Source organism: Halichoerus grypus, chromosome 8, assembly GCF_964656455.1.
Source record: "Halichoerus grypus chromosome 8, mHalGry1.hap1.1, whole genome shotgun sequence".
Classification (NCBI taxonomy): domain Eukaryota; kingdom Metazoa; phylum Chordata; class Mammalia; order Carnivora; family Phocidae; genus Halichoerus; species Halichoerus grypus.
Genome location: NC_135719.1, coordinates 67,093,664 through 67,114,895, shown reverse-complemented (window position 1 = coordinate 67,114,895; position 21,232 = coordinate 67,093,664). Strand labels below are relative to the sequence as shown.

General features: G+C 52.8%; 3 protein-coding genes across 7 annotated transcripts in view; 2 read left to right on the top strand and 1 right to left on the bottom strand.

Annotated features, from left to right (window-relative positions):
* Positions 1-106: 106 nt before the first annotated feature.
* DUOXA2 (dual oxidase maturation factor 2) lies at positions 107-3,767 on the top strand. The gene is made up of 6 exons (XM_036070807.2): positions 107-323; positions 1,423-1,480; positions 1,763-1,897; positions 2,148-2,361; positions 2,648-2,862; positions 3,214-3,767. The coding sequence occupies exons 1-6, from the start codon at positions 177-179 to the stop codon at positions 3,405-3,407; spliced, it is 963 nt and encodes a 320-aa protein (XP_035926700.2). The 5' UTR covers positions 107-176; the 3' UTR covers positions 3,408-3,767.
* Positions 3,768-4,082: 315 nt separating this feature from the next.
* Positions 4,083-13,413, bottom strand: DUOXA1 (dual oxidase maturation factor 1). 3 transcript variants are annotated; one of them, XM_036070808.2, is made up of 9 exons: positions 13,334-13,413; positions 12,956-13,032; positions 12,538-12,619; positions 7,353-7,529; positions 6,955-7,012; positions 6,479-6,613; positions 6,051-6,264; positions 5,587-5,804; positions 4,083-4,860 (listed from the first exon to the last, which is right to left on the bottom strand). In XM_036070808.2, the coding sequence occupies exons 4-9, from the start codon at positions 7,497-7,499 to the stop codon at positions 4,604-4,606; spliced, it is 1,029 nt and encodes a 342-aa protein (XP_035926701.1). In that variant the 5' UTR covers positions 7,500-7,529; positions 12,538-12,619; positions 12,956-13,032; positions 13,334-13,413; the 3' UTR covers positions 4,083-4,603. The 3 variants fall into 3 exon arrangements, with proteins under 3 accessions (XP_035926701.1, XP_077935537.1, XP_077935538.1); XM_078079411.1 differs by having other exon boundaries at positions 13,241-13,388; XM_078079412.1 differs by having other exon boundaries at positions 12,956-13,387.
* A 75-nt stretch (positions 13,414-13,488) lies between these two features.
* Positions 13,489-21,232, top strand: part of DUOX1 (dual oxidase 1) — a 32,591-nt gene continuing 24,847 nt past the window's right edge. For all 3 annotated transcript variants that reach the window (XM_078079408.1, XM_036070814.2, XM_078079409.1), the window contains exons 1-9: positions 13,489-13,589; positions 15,479-15,587; positions 17,609-17,692; positions 17,881-18,045; positions 19,325-19,512; positions 19,660-19,861; positions 19,982-20,148; positions 20,555-20,615; positions 20,732-20,828. In XM_078079408.1, the coding sequence (XP_077935534.1) occupies positions 15,530-15,587; positions 17,609-17,692; positions 17,881-18,045; positions 19,325-19,512; positions 19,660-19,861; positions 19,982-20,148; positions 20,555-20,615; positions 20,732-20,828 (1,022 nt within the window). In that variant the 5' untranslated portion in view covers positions 13,489-13,589; positions 15,479-15,529. The remainder of the gene's footprint in view (positions 13,590-15,478; positions 15,588-17,608; positions 17,693-17,880; positions 18,046-19,324; positions 19,513-19,659; positions 19,862-19,981; positions 20,149-20,554; positions 20,616-20,731; positions 20,829-21,232) is intronic.

Here is a 21,232-nt window from a genome sequence, read left to right as displayed (position 1 = left end):
TGAAGGCGGCCAGCCACTACGCTTCCTTAGGGGCGAGTTGAGCAACTCAGACTTGACCAGCCCATTAAATCCTGTCCAAGAACGCAGGGGACCGGGTAAAGAGAAGTGGGACCTGGGTTCGGTTGCCAGGTTCGCACTTTTCCCTCTCCAGCGGACCAAGCTTGGCCCGTTGCAGCATGACTCTGTGGAATGGTGAGCTGCCTTTCTACCCCCAGCCCCGGCATGCCCCCGGCTTCAGCGTCCCGTTGCTCATCGTCATTCTGGTGTTCTTGGCCTTGGCCGCCAGCTTCCTGCTCATCTTGCCTGGGATTCGTGGTCACTCGGTAAGGGGGTGCTAGATGCTAGGGCTTGAGGGTCATGGGCAGCTTGTCTCTGGAAGACCTAGGACAGGTAATACTGTAACAAGGGCTTCCATGAATAGTCAGACGAAACGTTGAACCAGAGGAGCATAGGTGGAGCAGACCCAGAAGTCTGGGGGCAGCCGGCACCCCTCCCTGCCCAAGGACTGGGAGAGATGGAGACCCTGTATAAGACATTCTAGAGACTGACCCCACCTGGATCATCCAGGAGGCTGCTGCAGAGAGTGGGTGCCCAGTCCAGTAATCCTGGGGCTAATTCTAGTCTTCACATGCTGCTAGAGTCTCCCTCCTCTCCTCAGACTGCGGCTGCACTCCAATCTCAGCCTTCAGGTAATGACCAGTGGACCAAGAGCTGAGACTGCTGTGTTTCACTGGTGTGCTGGGTTGAGATGCATATGTATGGGTGCTCCCATCCTAAGGACTCAGGGACTTCCACAAATGATTCGAAGTTGTAACAGACTGGGTACTTGTCCTTGGACCAGCCCCCCCACCCTTCTCCAAGAACCTAAGTTGTTTATCCAGTCTAGGAGTACCTAGCCTCCCTGAGTCTTGATCTGTGTCGGTTTCCTTGGGAAACTGGTGCACCTAAGAATATCTGAGAGGCTGCTTTCCCACCTCCTCTACGACAGGACCCTGGGGCTGCCCTCTCCTGGGGGAGGTGACCCCAGCCAGCCTGGCACTTCTGGACTCACTGAGCCTCATCATAGTAGTGACTCGAGTAGCTGGCAAGACCAGGACCAGGAGCCAGATAGCTGGGGGAGTGAAGGTGATATGACAACACCAGGCAGGGAGCCAGGTTGCAGGGTGGAATGGGAAATGGGGCTAGGGAGGCAGAAGTGCATGGCTAGAAAACATCAGAAATGTCAGTGGCTCAGAGGGACTTGCACAAAAAGCAAGACAGACTTTGGCTTTAAAACCTCAGGAATGCAACTCGGAAAAGGGTGTGGGGCAAGAGGGGACAGCTGCAGGAACACTAAAGATCTAGGTGGCATGGGGTCAAGGGAGGTCTTGGGGACTCTAGTTGGGCAGTTACGAGACCTGACCCAGGTGCTTGTTCCTGCAGCGCTGGTTCTGGCTGGTGAGAGTTCTTCTCAGTCTGTTCATAGGCGCGGAAATTGTGGGTGAGTGTGTGGTGCAGCAGATGGGGAGAGGACCTGGGGTGAGGATGGAGGTGGGCAGAGGGCACCTGGGAAAATGGAGATTTGGGGGTTGTTTCCTGCTCCTTCTTTGCATTCTTCAGCTCTTCCTAGTGCCCACTCTTCCACTCTTACCATGTATACCACCTTGGACCCCTAGACCCTCCATCTCTCTTCACAGTGTCCTACCTGCCATCACCACTCTCCTCATTCCATCTCCCCAGTGCTCTCCCTAACCCTCCCCCGACACTGTGTTTCTCCCCACAGCCGTGCACTTTAGCGCACAATGGTCAGTGGGTGGGATGAACACCAACACATCCTACAAGGCCTTCAGTGCAGCAAGGGTCAGCGCTCACGTTGGTCTCCACGTCGGCCTGGAGGGAATTAATATTACACTCACAGGTGAGGGGGCTGGGGCAAAGTGAACTTCTGGATTGGCAGACCCCATGGCTGGGGGAGTGTGGCAGAGGCAGCTGGAGGAAATCTCAGACCCCACGGGCTCGAAGAGTTTTTATTCCTCACGGATCCGTGTTTTCCGCAACCGCTGCCAAACCCATGTCTCTCACACCTCCCCTTTCCTACGCGCACTAGCTTAGTTGCGGTGTCCCGGGTTGTGCGCAGCTCCACGACCCCGGCCGCCCTCCCTTCGCAGGGACCCCGGTGCAGCAGTTGAACGAGACCATAGACTACAACGAGCACTTCAAATGGCGTCTGGGTGAGAACTACGCCGAGGAGTACTCGGAGGCACTGAAGAAGGGGCTGCCCGATCCAGTTCTCTACTTGGCGGAGAAGTTCACCCCGAGCAGCCCGTGCGGGCTCTACCGCCAGTACCGCCTGGCGGGACACTACGCGTCCGCCACGCTGTGGTGAGCGCTGGAGGGAAGGCACCTGTGAGTGAGGGAGTGTCGGGGCGGGGGCGTGTGAGCCAGAGGATGTGAGGTATAGTTACAGCCCTATGGTGCGGGGAGTGAGAATTACCGCTCAGACGGTCGGAACCCAGAGAGCCCCAGCAAAGCCTGGGAGTCGGCTACTCGGCTGGAGGGTTCCCCTGCGCCTTCGCCGTCCCAGCCCCGGCTTTCGTTCTGGGGTAGGGACACAGAGCAAGCGAGGCTGGGGGAAGCCAGCTCACAGTGCGGCGGGCCCCCTCCGCAGGGTGGCGTTCTGCTTCTGGCTCCTCTCCAACGCGCTGCTCTCCATGCCGGTCCCGCTCTACGGAGGCCTGGCGCTCCTGACCACCGGCGCCTTCACGCTCTTCTCCATCTTCGCCTTCGCCTCCGTCTCCAGCGTGCAGCTCTGCCCGCTCCGCCTCGGCTCCTCCACGCTCACCACTCACTACGGCGCCGCCTTTTGGGTCACCCTGGCCACCGGTGAGGACCAAGGGGGCGGATTCCGGGAGCCTGGGCGTGGGAGCTGATGTGTGCTTTTCCCGTTTGCAGAATGAGTTCACATATATTATCTAATTTGCTCCTCTTAATAGTTTCTAGAAGCAGGCAGTTATGCCCATTTTACAGATGAGGCCAGGGGGTTCTGAAGGGTTCGGTGGCTTGCCCCAGTTAGCGCATGAACTCATGTATCACGTAATCCATATTAGAGGTCTTTCTGCCGTGTGGGTTGGGGGAGGAAATGCTAGGGGTAGCCCCCAGGAGATGCAGGGGGGCAGGCCAGGTTCTGGCCTGGAGCCCTGACTACCCTGTTTCTTTCTGTCCGCGCCGCCGCAGGCATCCTGTGCCTCCTCCTCGGAGTGGCGGTGGTGAGTCTCCACTACTCTCGACCCAGCGCTCTCCGCACCTTCTTGGACGGAAGTGGCAAGGACTATGGTAGCCAGGCGAAAGGGAACTTGCCTCTCATCCTGAACAACCCACTGCATAAGCAGTTCGGAGCCCTGGACTTAACGACTAGTACTAACCTTTGAGGGTTATTCAACCTCGGACTCCTACCCCGCCTCGGCCCCCTGCAGGCCGGGTAGCAATACCTGCTGGGCTCGGGCCAGGAGAGCTAGCTCCAGGAGGGTCACTGCGCCGCGGGCGCCAGGAAAAGCAGGCGGCCTCAGACGTGCCGCACGCCTACGCCCGGGGAAAAAGGGTCTTCCAAGGTGAGCTGTAAATAAATCCTTTTTCTTTTTCTTTTTTTCTTAAATTTGTTTCTATTACATTCAATGGCTTTTCCAGGCTTGGGGAGTATGAGTCCTCGGCCGACTTCCCTGGGTTGGAAGCAGCCTACTACATTCTCTCTGCCTTGCCACAAGGCTCTGGGAGAGGGGCGCCCTCTAGTGAGCCCAAAGGGGAACCCTCCGGAGCCAGCATCTTTCTGAGCTGCCCCAGGCGGATGGCAGCAGTGACCAGACAGGTCAACCTCCCATTGGCTCAGCTGAGTGGGAGGGAATGGCATTTCTGAGGTCATTTACTAACTCCAGTTTATTCACTAACTAAGAGGTAGTGTCCAAGGGCCAAGGTAGTTGTCAGCAAGGCATAAAAATGTAAATCCTGGGATTTTTTTTTTTTTTTTTAGGTCCTTGGCAAGACCTACAATCTTATTTGGCAAATTTGAGAATTGAAGCTTAAGCTTAAAGATAATGTAGCACACTTAGTTAATATTAGACCTGGGACAAGAAGTTTGGTTTCTTCTGCTGCCCAGGGCTTTCATTGTATCAAGAGATCACACAAGTAAAAGAAGAACAAAAGGGACCCAGGAAAAAGGAAAATAAGAGGTACAGAGGGATGAGGGGGACTACATGGGAATCACACAGTAACCTCCCCCCCCCCACACACAATATAGATGAAGCTGAGTTTCAATAAATGGCCCTTCAAAGAGGCAAGCATCAAGGGAAGGCAGGGTTGCTGTGCAGAAATGGGCAGCACCTGCTTGGTCTTAACATGGAGACAGGGTTGATAGGCACCCCCAATGTCTGTTTAGCATATTAGGGCTTTTTGTTTTCGTTTTTGTTTTTACATCAATAGAAAGAGTCTCTTTTTCCTACTCCACCTGCAGATTGGGGCTGGGGACAGATTGGTTTCAACCCATCCTGCAGTCAGTTCTGGCAGGTTTATGGGGCTCCAATGAGATCTGCAACCAGATTGGAAGTCCAGGTGTCCACCAGGGAGAAGAACCTTATAGGGCACAGTCAGACTCTCTGTGATGCTCCTCCTTACACCATGCCTCAGAAGAAGCCTCTAACAGAAGAATGTCCTGGGGCTCAGGACTCTCAGCTGTGGACCGGTATCTGGGGCTCAGGAGTCCCCCTTCCTCAGGATTCCACTCCAGTGAAGGATCCTCCCCTGTACTCTGGTTGAAGAAAGCCTTCAGCCTTTGGGGCTGCATCCTGTGGGCCACTGCCATGGCCAGGCCGAGCAGCATACAAAGCAGTCCTGGGAATGAGATAACAGGTGTCCCGCCTTGGTGATAGTAATGCCCTCCCAAGGACATCTTCTCCCAAGAGCATCAGAACAACTCAAAGAGAATCGCTGGTATCCCTGTTTCAGGGCAACTTGGGCTGAGAGCAGTGATGGACTTAGGGTCATACAGCTGGTGTGGCTCTGTTGTTCTGAGTTTTGGGATTCTAAGCCCAGTGCTCTTTGCATTACATCTCAGAAGAGAGAGAGAGAGAGAAAAAAAGAGAGAACTCTGAAAACAGAGAACCCTGGGGGAAGGGCAGAACACAGAGGAGGAGGCATGAGAAAGGGCATGAGAGAAGAGGAGAAGAGAAGAAATTGCAGGACAATTTAAGGCTACGTGAGGCAGGGAAAGAGAAGGAAAGCAAAGGAATGGGGGACACAGAGAAGAGTGTTTGGGGGAAGTGGGCAGGGACATAAGACTGGAAGATTTGGGAAAGAGCTGGGTGAAGAGAGAGTTAGGGGATGAGGGAAATGACAGAGACAGAAGACACGGGGAGTAGGCATCTATGGAGGGGAGGCAGGTGGAACTGGGGAGATAAAACCCAGAGATGAGTAATGTAAGAGGGATGGGGCTTTAATGAGAGGAAAGGCATCCTGGTCCCCAGAGGCAGACCCTCAACCCCCACTAATATGGTGGTCCCTGGCCCTCCTTCCCTGGCCCTAAGCCTTCTGGTGTCTGTCTTCAGGGCTGCACCTCACCTGTGGTCAATGTGATCCAGAAGGCAGGCCCATGGTGAGTGTGCAGCGTAGCAGTACCCAGGTGCAGGGCACAGGGTGGTGTGAGTGATGTGGCCGTGGAGAAGAAGAGCAGTCCCAACAGCTGGAAGATGCCTGTGGCCAGCAGCATGTGGCCACCATAGACCAGCACGGGCATGGACAGCATCACATTGGCCAGCAGCCAGCAGAGGAATGCCACCCTGGAGAGCCAGGACCCAGTGAAGGCTGGCCTGGACACCTCTACTTGGAAGGGCCCAGGTGGAGGCTCAGGGACCCAAGAATACCCCAAAGATGTGAGATAGGGATTTCTGCCTATAGGTTTCCCAACCAAGCACCATGGGGCTGGTGCCACCCTGTCCCACCAGGGATTTCCACATAAGTGGAGGAAGATGGGTAGAAACTCCATTCCTGGGTCTAGGCCAGCAGGGCCTCCATCCCACCCTCACCAGAGCATGGCTGAGGTGTAGTGTCCTGCCAGGCGGTACTGGCCATGCAGACCACATGGACTGTTCGGGGTGAACTTCTCAGCCAGGTAGAGCACGGGGTCCGGCAGCCCCTTCTCCAGTGCCTTTGTATACTCCTTAGCATAGTTCTTGCCTAGGCGCCAGGTGAACTCCTCATTATAATTGATGGTCTCATTCAGCTGTTGCACTGGGGTCCCTGGGGAATAGGGCAGTTGTGCTCAGCAGGAACCCAAGGACCGGAGTGGGCATTTGCCTGGGTAGGGGCTCATCACATTGGGCAGAGGGACAGGAGCTGGTCTCAGTCTCTGGAAATTTCCCTTCCTACCATCCCCCCATCCTGTAGATCCAAATTAGATCCCAAAGACACAGCAGAATCTTCTCCTCCCTCACAGGTAAGAGCGATCCCTCACCTTTGAGTGTAATGTTGAGTCCTCCCAGACCAACCTGCAGCCCCACATCAGCGCTGATCCATTCGGAACTGAAGGCTTTGTATGATATGTTGGTGCTGACCTGGCCCACGAACCACTCAGAACTGAAATTCACAGCTGGGGTGGGGAGTTGGACATATGGGAACTCAGGAAGGTCCAGGCATTCCTGGGTTAGAGTCAGAAGGAGAGCTACAAGGGGTCTAGGTCTGTTTTGCTCATAATTGTATATCTGTTGACTAGCTCAGGGTCTGGCTCATGGTTAGTTTGTCAACAGTGTATTTGCCCAAGATGAATAAAGGGGTCAGAATCCAAGATTTCCTTTGGTGACAGTCTGCTTATGCCCCCCCCCTCCCCTCCCTCCCCTGAAGCAGAAGATGCCATGAGGAAACAAGGAGAGGACAGGCTGACTGCTGAGGGAACTAGATGGGACAGAGGCAGTTGACCAGGATTATACTCACCCAGGATCACAGCCCCAATGAATAAGCTGGTCACCACCCGCAACAGCCAGAACAGCCTCTGAGTCACAGGGTGGGTGGGTTTAGAAGGAACACCCTCCTTCCAAATCCACCCTTCCTCTTTCCAGACTTGTGTGTGTGTGGTGGTGGTAGGGGGATGTTCTAAAACTGAGGTCACTTGGTCAGTTGTGATCAAAGTGCCTGGCATGTAATAGGTGCTCAATTATTATCCATTGAATCAATGAGTAGGGAACTCCCTCCTGGGGGTGGGGGTGGGTGACACTTTCTCAGGACTGGAGTCTCTTTCCTGAGTCTGGTTGTAGCCAGAGAGTCTGGCCCCCTCACCTTGAGGCCAAGATCTCTCTGGGGCTGGGGTCTCCAGGGTTGGGCTTGTTTCTCACCATCTTGCCCCGAATGCCAGGCAGGATGATGATGAAGGTGACCAGTGCGGTCACAAAGATGGTAATGACGACGGCCAAGGTGGTGTCCATTGGGAAGATCGGCTTGTGGCCCACATAGAAGGGGAATGTGTGTCCCAAAGTAGCCATTTTGCTGGGGTTGTGCAGGGGAGGCGTATGCTGTAGGACAATAGACGTGTATGTCTAGGTGCCAAGCCCTGTTCTTGGTGCGGAAGATACAGCAGAGCATAAACCAGACCGCGCCCCTCATCTCTGGAGCTCACCAGGTGATACCGCTCCTGCCATTCGGCTGCCCCTCTGCCATTCATTTCCCTACGTTTTGACTGTGAGGGAACGGGGGTCTTGGCAATCAGTCTCTGTTGCCCCATGCTCCTTTCCTAACCCGTAGGTCCCCTAAATCAGGGCCACAACCACCCTCGAGTCTTCTCTGCTTCCTCTGGGACTGTCTTGGGAAATATAATTCTCTTTTATCTTTCTCAGGCCTCCAGCACAATCAGACAGATCACAGGACATAAAAAGATCTATGTTTACTATCAAGTGAAGGCATAAGGGTGAAAGATGGTACAGATTACAACAAGTGGCTTTCCTTCTCAGTCCCCAAAGGAACAAAAGCCAGACAGCTCTGCTAAGTATCTAATCCAACTACATCATCAGAGGGCTGATTCCCAGTCCTGGCACTCCTTGGACTGGTCTGTCCAGCTTTCTCAAGCACCCTGGCTCCTACTCTGGCAACTCTAGAATAAACAAAATCAAGTTCACTTCATCTTACAGTCGATGAACCCAGCTCTACCAATATCCCTGTGTGTGATCTGTACTGGGGCCTTGGTTTGCCTGGGAGGCTCCATTATTTACAGTCTGACCTGGTAGTGTCTTGTTAAGCGATGCAGTGAAACAGTAAGTTTGGAGTTGTGCAGCTCTGTGTCTGAATTCTGCCTCTGCCTCTTGCAAGTTACTTGGCCCCTACAGAGACTTGGTTTTTTTACAAAATAGGAATGATAATATCTACCTCGCAGGGTCATTATGAGTGTGAAACAAGATTGTGTGTGTAAAGTGCTAAGAATAATACCTGAAACAGAGTGACATCAATAGATGGGAAATAGGGGACATTTTATTACTCCATTTATCTCTCTATCCAATCCTTCTTGGAGGGAACCCTGGGCTAGAATCAGTTCTGGGTCCAGTTCCAGTTCTTCACTAATTTTAAAACATTGGGCAGTCAAATGACAACCTCCCTGGCCCTTGGTTTCCTCATCTGCAATTGGATATGATGATCTCCAGGTCCCCTCTAGTTCTAAATTCTGTGATTCTTCTATAATACCTTGTGGAAGGCTCCCAGCCTTCCACTCTCCTCCTAGGCCGGGCCACCTCCTATGCTATCTCGGGGGGTAGCATAGTGTCAGACAGACAGTTTGAACTTTTAATCCCATCTTTTGGACAAGTCACATAACCTCTGAGTCTCAGCTTTCATGTGGAGTTTTGCTTTTTTTCTTAACTCCTCAATTCTTCCATTCCAGAGGAACAGGTATCTCTTTTCCTCCTGGGCTCTCACTCCAATCCTGCCTGCCTTCACTACCACCTTTCTCATTACTCATCCCCTTTCTCTTTACAACTTTTCAGCTTCTCTTTCTCTGCTGGCTGTGTAAATTTCTTCCATCTTAGGAACACAAAGAGAAGGGACTCTGTCCCTTGAACTTCTTAGTTCTTTCCAGCTACTGTCTTATCCCACTCTCCCCTTTTCACAGCCAGGCTTTCTGGAAGAATAGACTATGTTGGTGTTTTCACTGTTTTATCTCCTCAACCCATTGCAATCTGGCTTCTGTCTCTGAGAAGTCTCCGACTTCTCCATTAGGTTACCACATGCTAAATCCAAAGGGAAGTTTTCACTTCTTATCCTTCTTGACCTCCCTGTGGTATTTGGCATTGTGGAAGTTTCCCTCTTTCTTGTCCTCCTTGGGTCTCCATGACACTATGCTCTCCTGGGTCTGCTGCCTTTGGCCATTCCTTTTGTGGCTCCTTTGCTAGTCCTTCCTCCTTCTGACATATTTCTGTTTCCCAGGAGTCTGTCTAGGCTTTTTTCTTCTAGCACTCTTCATGATTCCCTAGGTAAACTCATCTATTTCCATGGCTGTTGCATCTCAAATCTATGTCTCCAGGTAGACCTCTTACCTGGGCTCCAAACACAAAAGGTCCAATTACCCTGTTGACATTTTCACTTGGCTTTCACATGGATGCCTCAGATTTAACAGGTCCCACACTGAATTCACTCTCTCTGCTCTGCTTTTTATTCTGTTTTCTTTGTCTCTTTGGTGGCATCACCACTGTACCAATAAAATAAATCAGAAAGCTAGACCATCTGACCTCCTAAACATTTCTTGAAGCCATCCATGCATTTCCTTCCCTACTGCCCTAGTTCAGCCTCATTCTATCTTGCCTGGTGGCAGAACATTTTTTTTTTCTAACAAGCAAATATAATCATTTTACTTCTTTGCTCTAGGTAAAGTCTAACCTCACAATCACATACAAAATCCTCTGTAATCTGATCTCACCTACCATTGCATCTCTATCTTTGGCCCAGCCTAACCTCTAGCCATACTCAACTATTGGCCTCTCCCTGAATCTGACATGCTCTTTCAAGTCTTCATGCCTCTGTAGATGCTATTTCCTCTGCCTGGCATGCTCTTACCCCTTAGCAAAGACCTTTTCACCCTTCAAGTCTCAGCTTGTATTACCCCCTCTGTGAAGTTTCCTCTGAAACCATTGGGCCAGTGTGGATGTTCCCACCTCTAATATTCTGATTGCATTTTGAATATACCTCCACGATCACAATAATTACACTGTATTATAATTATTTGAACATCAATCTCCCCATTAGCTTCTAATCTCCATCTTTGCATCCCCTGCTTGTAGCATATACTAATAAGTCTATGGGTTGAATGAACGAATACATGAATGAGTTCCTCTCCCTGCTGGTAGCATCTTCTATTTCACACACAAGAGGGAGCTATGCTCCCTCTGTGCTCTAGACAGTATTAAACTCTCATTCAACATTAATTGAGTGTCACGAATATAAGGCTAAGGATTGGGCAGGAAGGGATTTGACCAACCCTGCCCATTTTTAGTGCTTTCACAAAATTTTCAGAGAGCCTCTTCCAATAGTTAGAATCCAAAGCATGAGTGTTCATGTTTAATTGAATCTGAAACATATATTTCAACTCTAGCTAAAGATAAATAACTAAGAACGTGTGGATTAAGTTATCTTTTATAATATGTGATAATGATATTTATTTTATTTATTGGCCTAACAATTTTTTATCAATGACACCTAGACTGAAGCCATTACAATTGTGATGGAAGGCTATATTTTTTAGAAAAGGCTATAAATGTAGAGTATCTTGGGTAATAAGGTAGGAAGATAAAGCAAGTTTACTGATCCTATAAATACATATTATATGCTGAAATTTCAAAAACAAATATTTGCAATATAAGCAAATAATAGTGTAATGTATTTGGGTTAGCGTTAGATGTTAGCATTATTCCTACATATATTTTAATGGGAGGTTATAAAATATTTTACAAGAATGGCTCATCTCTATTAACATGGTGCTTCAAAGAAACACTAACAAAAGGCTCTGTAAGTACAAAAGAACAATGTTAACTTATTTCCAATTCTCCAGAATACTTATTAAAGATGACTAAAGAAAAAAGATAGTTGGTGAATAAAATTCACCTTTTTTAATTTCTTCTTGCTTAACTTAATGAATTAGGTTTTCCTTAATCTACATCGCCTAATCTAAAGTTAATTTTGGATGACGCTGATCCCAAATTAGTTTTAATTATTAAGGTAACAGGCCTCCTGCATGAAGTGGTGGGACTGAAATGAAAGTCCTCATGCCCAGCCATCCTGCTTTTCCTACAAAGCTTGTAGTTTCCCTCTGGAACATCTTCCTCCTTGGCTTGCCAAGGAGGCTCTGACAGTAGAATTTCTTCCAATCTGAGAAAAATCTCTTGTCAGTCTTCACTCACTTCTCCCCTAGCTCACCACCACGACTGACAGATATACACAATGGACATGGATATAAATAAGACAAGATACAGTCAGACATACACCCCCAGTCTCACGTAAACAGAAATATAGACACAAAAAGAAAGTAGCTCTCAGTAACATAAAGAACTAGATACATAAGCCCTCAATCAGAGGCCCCGGTGACAAAACTGAGGTGCTTTCTCAATGGGTTGGGTCAATCTCCACGCTTTCTCCCTGTCCTGGAGAAGGGAGGGCCACTCTTTTCCCTTTCTGAACTCCCTTAAAATACTGAAGCATTTCTAATGCTCAGTTGTGTTTCAGACACAGTTACCTAACCCTTACCTATCTCAGGTTGAAGTGGGGTTCCTATGTGTGTATGAGGGGTGGGCAAGAAATAAAGTTACGCGTCTTTAAGAAAATTCAGCCTAGTACAGGGTCTTCAGCAAAGTTGTCAGGTGCTTTCTTAGTGCTCTGTGGCCCCTCTTGTAGCCTCCCTCTGCCCACCTCCCCCATCTTCTGGAACCCAGAAAGACTCCTAATTCTCTACAAAGGGGGGAATGGGTGACATGGCTGGAGTTGCCACGAGCTCTGATTGATGATACGCAGCTACTAGAATGTAATATTTTGTTTCTTTGGTTGGGGTTGATCCCATTCAAAGTTTACAGCTCTGGCTGGCTACAGGGACCCTGTCAGGCACTCCTGTCCCAGCCTCTTCTCATGAAGAAGGCATGTGGACATGTGTATGTGTGTTGTTGCACCAAGGAAAGAATTAAGTGTTGAAATAGAAGATCTGAGGAGTGGGTTGAGGCAGGAATCCCCAGTAAGGGCTGAGGTGAGTAAGGAGCCCGGGGGGGGGGGGGGGGGGGGGGGTGCTGAATCATGTAAGTCAAACATCTAGGCTCCAGGTAAGCCGAGATAAGGAGTCCATGTCTGTAAACCTAGTGGCATTTATGGATGGCCTCCTCTTAATTTCTTATCAAGCTCTCTTTGAGGAACTCCCACTTGATCTGAACTTGCCCCGGGTGGACGCGGGAACCCGCGGGGCAGTGGCGGCACTCCGACATCCCCTTCAAAACCCTCCCAGACCGCACCGACCCCAGCAGCCTCATCCCCGCCACTCACACCCGGACCACCATTTCTTACCTTCGCGTCTCGCAAACGATGCGTGCGTGGCAGCCTGAGCCGCCGCTCGCCTCGTCCTTGTGGAACCTCACAAGCAGCGCTCCTGGGGGTGGGATTAGGGCGGGAACCGGGTCCAGACGTTGTCACCGAAAGCGCACTCCCTTTCTCTCGGCGGAGCCCGCTTCCCGCCCCACTCTTCTAATGCACTGAAGGACCAGGCTTCGACCGGACAAACCGGGTCCGGGGTGCTTCCCCGCCCACCACTGCAAGTCGCTCTCAACCTTCTCAGACCGCACCCGAGGCTCTGAGGCGCTGCCTCCCGTCCTCGGCCTGGGACAGAGGAGGGACGGCGCGCAAGAGCGGTCCCCTCCGCAGCCATCCCTCCGGCCCCTCCTCCTCCTGCCCCCTGCCCAGAACCCCGGGCGGCTCCGGCACAAACCTAGCGATGCAGTCCGGGGACGGGCGGGGCGCGGGCGGGGCTCGAGCGCCGGAGACCCCGAGAGCTCACGAGGAACCCTGCGGGGGGAGGAGTGGTTGCCACAGACTCTTTCAGGGTCTTAGGACGAGAGCCTTGCTTGGACGCCTGGCCTGGTCTGCCGGCATTGACCGATCCTCTTGGTCTTGGAGCCCAGCTCCGAAGGTGTGGAGAGTTTGGGGGAGCGCCTCCCCGGCCCCCCCGCACCCGCTTGGCCTCCCGCCCACACCCCAGTCCCGGCAGACTTGCCCTTTTTGCTGTCCAAGTGGCCGCACTAGCCGAGCCCTCGCCAGGGACGGGACAGATCCCCCGCCTGCGCCCTGCGAGCCAGCGCCGTCTCACCTGGCGCGTCCCGGTCCCCTCGGAGCACCTCGGCGGGTCCCCGGCGCGCCGGCTGGTATCCCGCCCCACTCCGCCCCGCCCCGCCCCGCCCCGCCCCGCCTTAGAACCCGGCCGTGCCGTCTCTTCTTCACCGCCGGCCCCGCCCTCCCCGCGCACCGCCGCGGAGGAAGCCGGCCGGGAGCGGGCGTCGCGGCGCCGCTGCGAGCCAGGAGGGAGGCAATCCGCACTCCGGCGTCGAGGGACGCCGCGGCCACAGGTCAGACCCAGAAGGGCTTCTCCGGCCCGCGGGCCTAGGCGCTCCGGGGGAGGGAGGGAGCTCCACTCGCGTGGCTTCGGCGGAGTGTGGCCCAGCTCGGCCACGCTTTCTGAGGGAAGAGGAATTCTAGCCCTGGCCCCCCTGCGCCTCCGTTATTAGCCTGACGCTAAAATGGAGCCGGTTCAGGCCTATTCCTCCCCCACCCCACCACCAAAGTTTTAGGTTCTTGGAGAACTGGGAGTGTTGGGTGGCCTAGTTTGCTTGGGCCTAAAGGATCCTAAAGGATCTCTCTGGAGTTCTTCCTGACACAAGCACATGATGCCAGGGAGGGAAGTTTGGGCTTTTAGAGTCCAGGCTGCCCCTCAACCTTCCCTTGGGATCAGGTTGGAATCCCTATGGCCTTGGCTTATATTTCCCCCACCCCAGGGTCACCACTGTAGGACTTCAGGCTGGAAAAGTAGCCAGCCATGTGGGACAAGAACAAGGTACGCCTGTGTTCTCTCCCTGGTTCTGCCATGCCTGGGGCTTCACTGCCCTGTCATAAGGTTATGCCTTCCACTCAAGGCTGTTAGAAAGTTACTGAACCAATGTTGTATAAATCATTGTGGCTACCCACCCGAAAGGAGTGGTTATTAAGCATACCCAATTCCTCTTCAGGTTTATCTGCACAGCCTGGCCTGAAAGCTCACTACATGCTTTTTGTGGGCTGAGTGGTCTCTGGGGCCCAGGATCCTGAAGACACAGTGGTAGGGGGGAAGGGGCAGGGCATCCTAGATCAGGGAAGGACCACTGCGGCCACTTCAGCACATCCATCCTTATGGCTTCAACCATTCAGGACCCTGCTCTTCACACACTATCAAAGGTCACCATCTGGACAGTCTCTGGGATGGAGTGGGTAGAGTGGCTGAGCTTTTGAGTTATGACAGGGCCTAAGGTTTTTCACTTGTTTAATGGGAGATGGCAAGTTGGGATGAGATCACCCTCTGGGGCTCCTCCTCTGGGACTAGACAACCTGTTCAGGAGTCCTGAGGGTTTGGTTTGAGATAAGACTTTCTCTGAGTTCCCACTTTCTTCCACTAGACAGTTCCCCAGCCTCACCCCCACCCCCACCCCCCAGTTTCTATGCCACCTTTAGAAAATCTTTACTGGCCTGAGGCACTCCCTGTGCCGGTCAGGAGTCCCAGCCTGAGTCCCCTGCTGCCTCTGTTTCCCTGTTGTCCCTGGGTGATTTGTTGGCCTGGGGAGAGAGAGCAGAAAGTTGGCACCAAGCACAGGAGTGCCTGGCGCTGCATTCTTTGATTCCACTGAGAGGAGCCATGCTCCAGCCACGCTCTCTCTACATCACATTTACATAACACCTGTCACCTTTCTTGCTTTGAATTCAACCTCATTCTCAGGTTTAATGTTTGATTCCAGCAACCATGCTAGGAGATAGACAGTTCAGGCATGTTTACTCCCATCGCTGGAAGAGGTAACCAAGGTCCAGATCAGATAAGTGACCTGCCTAAGACCACACTCGTGGACTAGCAGCAGCTCAGTGTCCTGGCCCCCAAGCAAGGCTCTGTCCAAGGAACATACACTTTGGAAAGCTGGACCAAAGCAAGGTTTTTCGGTTAATCTAAGAAGGTAAGTCCAGGAAGTCAGAGATTTCTGTCTGCTTTGTTCATCACTTAATCTCCAGTTCCTAGGTCAGTGCCTGATACATAGTGGGTGCTTGTCAAGTGTTTGTTGAATGAATGAAAGATTCTTGGGAGACAGTGTGTCTCCTGCTCTCTGCTTCTCACTGTGGTGTTGGCCCAGGCCACACCTAGATTCACAGGGGCCTGCAGAGGCCCTGGCCTGACTCTTCTGAATTGCTGGGACTCATTCTTCTTGTCCTCTTTTTCTAGGGTCTCCATTTTAGGGTGTTCTAATACCTAAGCCCTATTATCATATTCATCATGGGCTTCTGCCTGGCTCTGGCATGGACACTCCTGGTTGGGTCATGGACATCCATGGGTAAGTATAGATTGAAGAAGTATAGCTAGGAACAGAGGAATCCTGCTGTGTCAGCATTTCCTATTTCATTCCTCAGTCTGGAGGCCCTTTCTCTCTCCCCTGTCTTCTCTCTTTCTTCATAATGTAAGGACCCCTGATCCCAAGTGGCAAAAGACTGATGAGGCATACAAGATAATAACGGATCTTGTGGTCAGACTAGACCCAAAGCTGAAGGGAAGTCACCAGTGTTTTAAAACAATATGGAAAAAAAAAAAAAAAACCAACACAACCAACCACCACCACTAATATGGTCGGTCCATTCGATTTCGTCTTGTTTCTGTCAGCTTTGGACAGTCTCTTACTAGAATCTGAGGCCATTCTCTGAAGTCTGGGTCTCTGAGAAGGGAAGTAGGTTTAAGGTGCTACAAGTTAGGTTAAAAAGAGCCAGTTCCTGGGGTGCCTGGGTGGCTCAGTTGGTTAAGTGTCTGCCTTTGGCTTGGGTCATGATCCCAGGGTCCTGGGATAGAGCCCAGCTGTTCAGCAGGGAGTCTGCTTCTCCCTCTCCCTCTGCTGCTTCCCCTGCTCGTGCTCTCTCTCTCAAATAAATAAATAATTTTTTTTTAAATAGCCAGTTCCTTATCATCAAGGGTTGGAGGATACAGGAAAAGGAAGCAGAGAAAACGTTTGGAATGATCTATTCTGACTGGGCAATAGATCCCTGCAGCTTCTCCCAGGACAGAGCTGTTACCATTCCCATTCCTTCCAGCTCTCTCTTTGCCTTGACCTTGGATTTTCCTTTTCTAGTAGGCTCTTGCCACTTATTCCCAGAAGGCATTCTTCCTTATGCTCCCTCCCAAAGGCCCTCCTCCCCCTTGTTCTGCCACCAGTTCATCTTATTTTAGAGATCACATGTATATAGCTGCACTAGTTCCTGCCCCAAGTCCTGGATCCTTAGTTGAGTTCTTTGCTCAAACATCAGGGCCTGAGTCATTTTCCTTCTCTGACCTGCTGGTGAGTGAGTGTGCACACATGGGTGTGCACATGCACATGGAAGTGTGGGGCAGGAGGGGAGCTCTGAGATCTTGTTCTTGGTCTGAGTGGAAAGACAATCAGGAATGGGTCTCTCGCTGGCTGATGAGGGTCCTTTTCTTTGTTCTGTTCTATGAAGTGAGCAGAGAGGGAGCTTTAGCCCTGTAACCTTCTAGTTTGGGGAAAGGAATCTAACTGGTCATCTGATCTACTGACCAGAAGGACCCCCATTCCACCTCTGATTCTGGACCCTTCCCTCTGCCCTCACTGCCTGAGTTCTTCCCTCAACAGCTGAGTGCTCCCTCCCAGATCCTAGTTTTTGGAAAGTATAATAGGGTCAATAAGAGGAATTACATGAGGAACCTGATGCCTCAAAAGAGGAGGCGGGAAGGTTATCCCGTGACCAGGCAGTCCCTGATCTGATCCCCACCCCAGAAACTGGAAAAGAGACCAGAGTAGCAACAGGCCCCAGAGCCACAGCCCCAGGGCCCACACACTTGCCCTGGGGGCTCTGCTCAGCAGGAGAGGGCCAAGCCCCTCTTCCACACTTCCCCTACCCAGGGAGTGGTCACAGAATGACCTCTCCTTCCCTGGTTGGCGTTTGGGGTGCGGCTGGCTCTTACTCCCTATGGTATCTTAGGGCTGGGAATGGTTTCTGTCCTGCCTTGTCACCCCAGGGAACTGAGGTGTGAGGGCAGTAGAAGGCTCCTGCATGCCCTTCCACATAGCCACTGTTCTCCAGCTTCATCTTGTTCTCTGAGGTTACTTGTCAGCACACACTGCCCCTGGCTACGCTGCTTCAGTGCTCCCTGCCATGTTTCCCCCACTGAGCTTGAGTTTGGATACCACTTTGTCCTCGGTTCTCTCCCTCTGCCCCCTACCTTCCACACTGTGCTGGGTGTCCACCTTCTGCTGCTCCCCTTACCAGGCTCCCAAGAGCCATATCCTTCAGGCTTGCCTGTCCTCTCATGCCCGGACTTGCCCAGCTGCCCCTTCCTTCTGTTCTCACACAGGAGCTCAGAACCCCATTTCCTGGGAGGTGCAGCGATTTGATGGGTGGTACAACAACCTCATGGAGCACAAATGGGGCAGCAAAGGTAGGTGAGGGACAAATAGAGACAGCCCCAGGGCAGGGGTGCCTGAAGGGGCAAGGCCTGGCAGGTACCAGCAAAGGCTCATCCATTCTTAAGGTTTTAGGATCTGTGGTATGGAGGGAAGCCTGGGAGAGAGGAGGTAAGGGAGCCCCACTGAGGATTTATCTTTGTCCCTACCCCTCCTACCCCAGGCTCTCGGCTGCAGCGCCTGGTCCCAGCCAGCTATGCAGATGGTGTGTACCAGCCCTTGAGAGAACCCCACCTGCCCAACCCCAGAAACCTTAGCAACACTGCCATGAGGGGCCCTGCAGGGCAGGCCTCCCTGCGAAACCGAACAGTGCTGGGAGTCTTCTTTGGTGAGGCCCTCAACCTCTGGGGGAGGGAGGCCAGTAGGGTCAGCTGGACACCTCTATGTCTGAGGTGGGGAGTCAGGGAGTGAGGGAGAGAAGTGATGGAGGATCTTAGAGATGCGGGTGAGAGATGGAGGGGGGAGGCAATGGGATGGGGTATTCTGACCCAAAACTGGATTTGCCTCTCGGTGGATATTGAGCCAAAAGACAAAACCAAGACAAGAATAGGAAGAGTTTTATTTAGAACAAGTAAAGGAAAACATGGAGAATATTTCCTAAAGCAGTGTCTTCCCAAATAATAAAACTGGGGAAGTTTTAAGGTAAGGGTACATATGCATTCATGAAGGCACTTGTCCAATGGGGAATAAGCCTAGAATTTAGGCAAAAGTCATCTCGGAGTGACAGAGTCCAGGTCTTAATTGATGGAAGTCACAAGGGCCAGCAAGGGTTGGCATCAATTGTCTGCCTTTTAATTGCTCTAATATCTGAGTGCTCAAAGGGGTTTAAATCCTGCAAAGATAACTCAAGAATGTGCTTTGTGCAAGTAGGCATAAATCATAAGATGTCTGGGGCCTAAAATGACTTTTCTTAAGTCAAGAAAGCTATGTCTTGTATTTCTTTTTCTGGGGAAGAAAAAGTAGAGGGAGAAAAGTCTGGTTGGGGGAGGCATAAATTTGCCCCACATTGAGCTGTTGATGGGACTGCAGGTAGAGACAGGAGCATGACAATAATCTCGTAGGGACTTTTGGTGGGACCCTATTCTCACTCTTTGCCCGCTGTGACTCCTAGGACAGTCTTAGGGCAGGATTCTGATTTTGACAAGAGGGCTGGTGGGCATGGTGTCAAAATGCGGGTGCTAGGGTGGGTGGCTGGACCCCAGTGACTGTGGGTTGTTGGCTCCCAGCAGGAATGCCGGGCTCCTGCTGGCCACCCAGGGTGCCTACATTTGAATCCCAGTGTCCAGTGTTGTAGTGAGCCTGGCAGGTTCTCTGGGCAGGCTGCTCCCAGCTGCATGTTGGAGCAGGTGTTCCCAGCCTGACTGCCTAGGCACACTCACCCGGCACCTCCCAGTTACCAAGGAGAAGACCAAACTGACAATGAAAACAGTTTGGACCAGGGTGTAACAAAGGATTGGGAAGGGTGGGGGAGGTCAAGACTTGGACTTGCCAAAAATGGCTGAGGAGTCTTTTGAAGCTTCAAGGGTAGTCGGGGAGGGCTAGATACCTGATGCAGAAGGGAGAATGATCCTTAGCTGGTCCTTGCACGCCCTCCCCATTGCGGACAGGCTACCACGTGCTCTCGGACCTGGTGAGCGTGGAGACCCCCGGCTGCCCAGCCGAGTTCCTCAACATCCACATCCCGCCCGGGGACCCGGTGTTCGACCCCGACCGGCGCGGGGACGTGGTCCTCCCCTTCCAGAGGAGCCGCTGGGACCCCGAGACCGGACAGAGCCCCAGTAACCCCCGGGACCTGGTGAGACGAGGCGGGCGGGGTCCCGGGTTCGCGGCCAGGGCAGGGCGGGGCGGGGAGAGAGGCTCCCACCCGCTCGCGCACCGACACCCGCCTCCGCTGCCCGACCCCCGGCTCACCCCCGGCTCACCCTCGCGGTGCCCCCCGCAGACCAACGAGGTGACGGGCTGGCTGGACGGCAGCGCCATCTATGGCTCCTCGCACTCGTGGAGCGACGCGCTGCGGAGCTTCTCCGGGGGGCAGCTGGCGTCGGGGCCCGACCCCGCCTTCCCCCGGAACGCGCAAAGCCCCCTGCTCATGTGGACGGCGCCCGACCCCGCCACCGGACAGCGCGGGCCCGGGGGGCTGTACGGTGAGGCCGCGGGGCGGGCTGCGGCGGCCGGGGCGCGGGGCGGGGCGCGGGCTGCGGGCGGCAAAGCTGGTGGTCACACCGCCGCTCCTCTCCTGCCCTGCGGCCCCGCGTCGCGTGCAGCCTTCGGGGCGGAGCGAGGGAACCGCGACCCGTTCCTGCAGGCGCTGGGCCTGCTGTGGTTCCGCTACCACAACCTGTGCGCGCAGCGGCTGGCCCGCGAGCACCCGCAATGGGGGGACGAGGAGCTGTTCCAGCACGCGCGCAAGAGGGTCATCGCCACCTACCAGGTCAGTCACGCGCCCTCTCCCTGCCCCCTCCCCCCGACGGCTGCGCGGGAGACTCCGCTGCCCCGCGGGGCCCTCCATCCTCGCGCAAGCAGCCCCCGGAAACGCCCTTTTCCGGGAGGACACTGCTCCCCAGAACTGGAGCTAGCGTCTAGGAAGGGACCCCGAAGATGAAGAGCAGGCAAAGGACCGTCACACACGAGATTGGCTGTGGTTATTAGTTATTAGCCCACGCCCATCCCGTGTTCCTAGTGGGGGACAGGCGTCCGCACCTGTCCTGTTGGAGTCGCCTCCCTGCTGACTGCCCCTGCCTGGCCCTCACCTCCCACCTAAGCCTTCCTGGGGCTCAGACCCTCCCAGCGTGGCTGCTCCAGCACTTGCCTCCCTTTTGCCCTCTGTTGACCCTCAGAACATCGTTTTGTATGAGTGGCTGCCCAGCTTCCTGCAGAAAACGCTCCCGAAGTATGCAGGTAAGGGGATGGGGAGGGAGACTGGGAGAGCTAGCAGGAGTTTTTTGGAGGGGGAGGGAGGGTGGGTGGTTTAAGGGCTAAATGTTACTATCCTCTCTCTTCTCCCCTTCCCCCAGGATACAGCCCTTTCCTGGACCCCAGCATCTCCCCAGAGTTCCTGGTGGCCTCTGAGCAGTTCTTCTCCACCATGGTGCCTCCTGGGGTCTACATGAGGTGAGGGCAAAGCGAAAACATTTGTGTGTTGGGAGGAATGGGGATGTCATTTGAGAAAAATCTGTCCTCAGGAAAGGATTATCAGTCTGAAGTGTGCTAATTTCCCCAGAGAACAGTGAATTTGGAGGGGGAAGAACAATTGTTTAAAAAGACATTGTTGTGGTTTTGAAGCACTTTATGTCCATTTTCCTACGGCTGGTGTATATATTAACCCCCCAATTAAACACAGGCTAATTGAGGCTCAGAGGGTGAGTCACAAAGCCTGCTGGTCTGAATCTTAGGTCTTGACACTACACTGGGGGCATTTTTAACTATAAGCACAGGACCTGGGTCTTGCAAGCCTTTCTAGGGAATTATAATTAAAAAAGCGTGAGAGCTGAAGAGAAATTTTGACTCCAAAATAA

What these genes read in the sequence shown, in the direction of transcription:
- DUOXA1 (XM_036070808.2), bottom strand. Translation starts at nt 7,499, where the DNA reads ATGGCTACTTTGGGACACACATTCCCCTTCTATGTGGGCCACAAGCCG. An exon ending in CTGGCATTCGGGGCAAGATG is followed by an intron (nt 7,013 to 7,352) that starts GTGAGAAACAAG and finishes CCTGTGACTCAG; the next exon opens with AGGCTGTTCTGGCTGTTGCG. An exon ending in ACTCAACATTACACTCAAAG is followed by an intron (nt 6,265 to 6,478) that starts GTGAGGGATCGC and finishes CCTATTCCCCAG; the next exon opens with GGACCCCAGTGCAACAGCTG.
- DUOXA2 (XM_036070807.2), top strand. Translation starts at nt 177, where the DNA reads ATGACTCTGTGGAATGGTGAGCTGCCTTTCTACCCCCAGCCCCGGCAT. An exon ending in CTGGGATTCGTGGTCACTCG is followed by an intron (nt 324 to 1,422) that starts GTAAGGGGGTGC and finishes TTGTTCCTGCAG; the next exon opens with CGCTGGTTCTGGCTGGTGAG. An exon ending in AATTAATATTACACTCACAG is followed by an intron (nt 1,898 to 2,147) that starts GTGAGGGGGCTG and finishes CTCCCTTCGCAG; the next exon opens with GGACCCCGGTGCAGCAGTTG.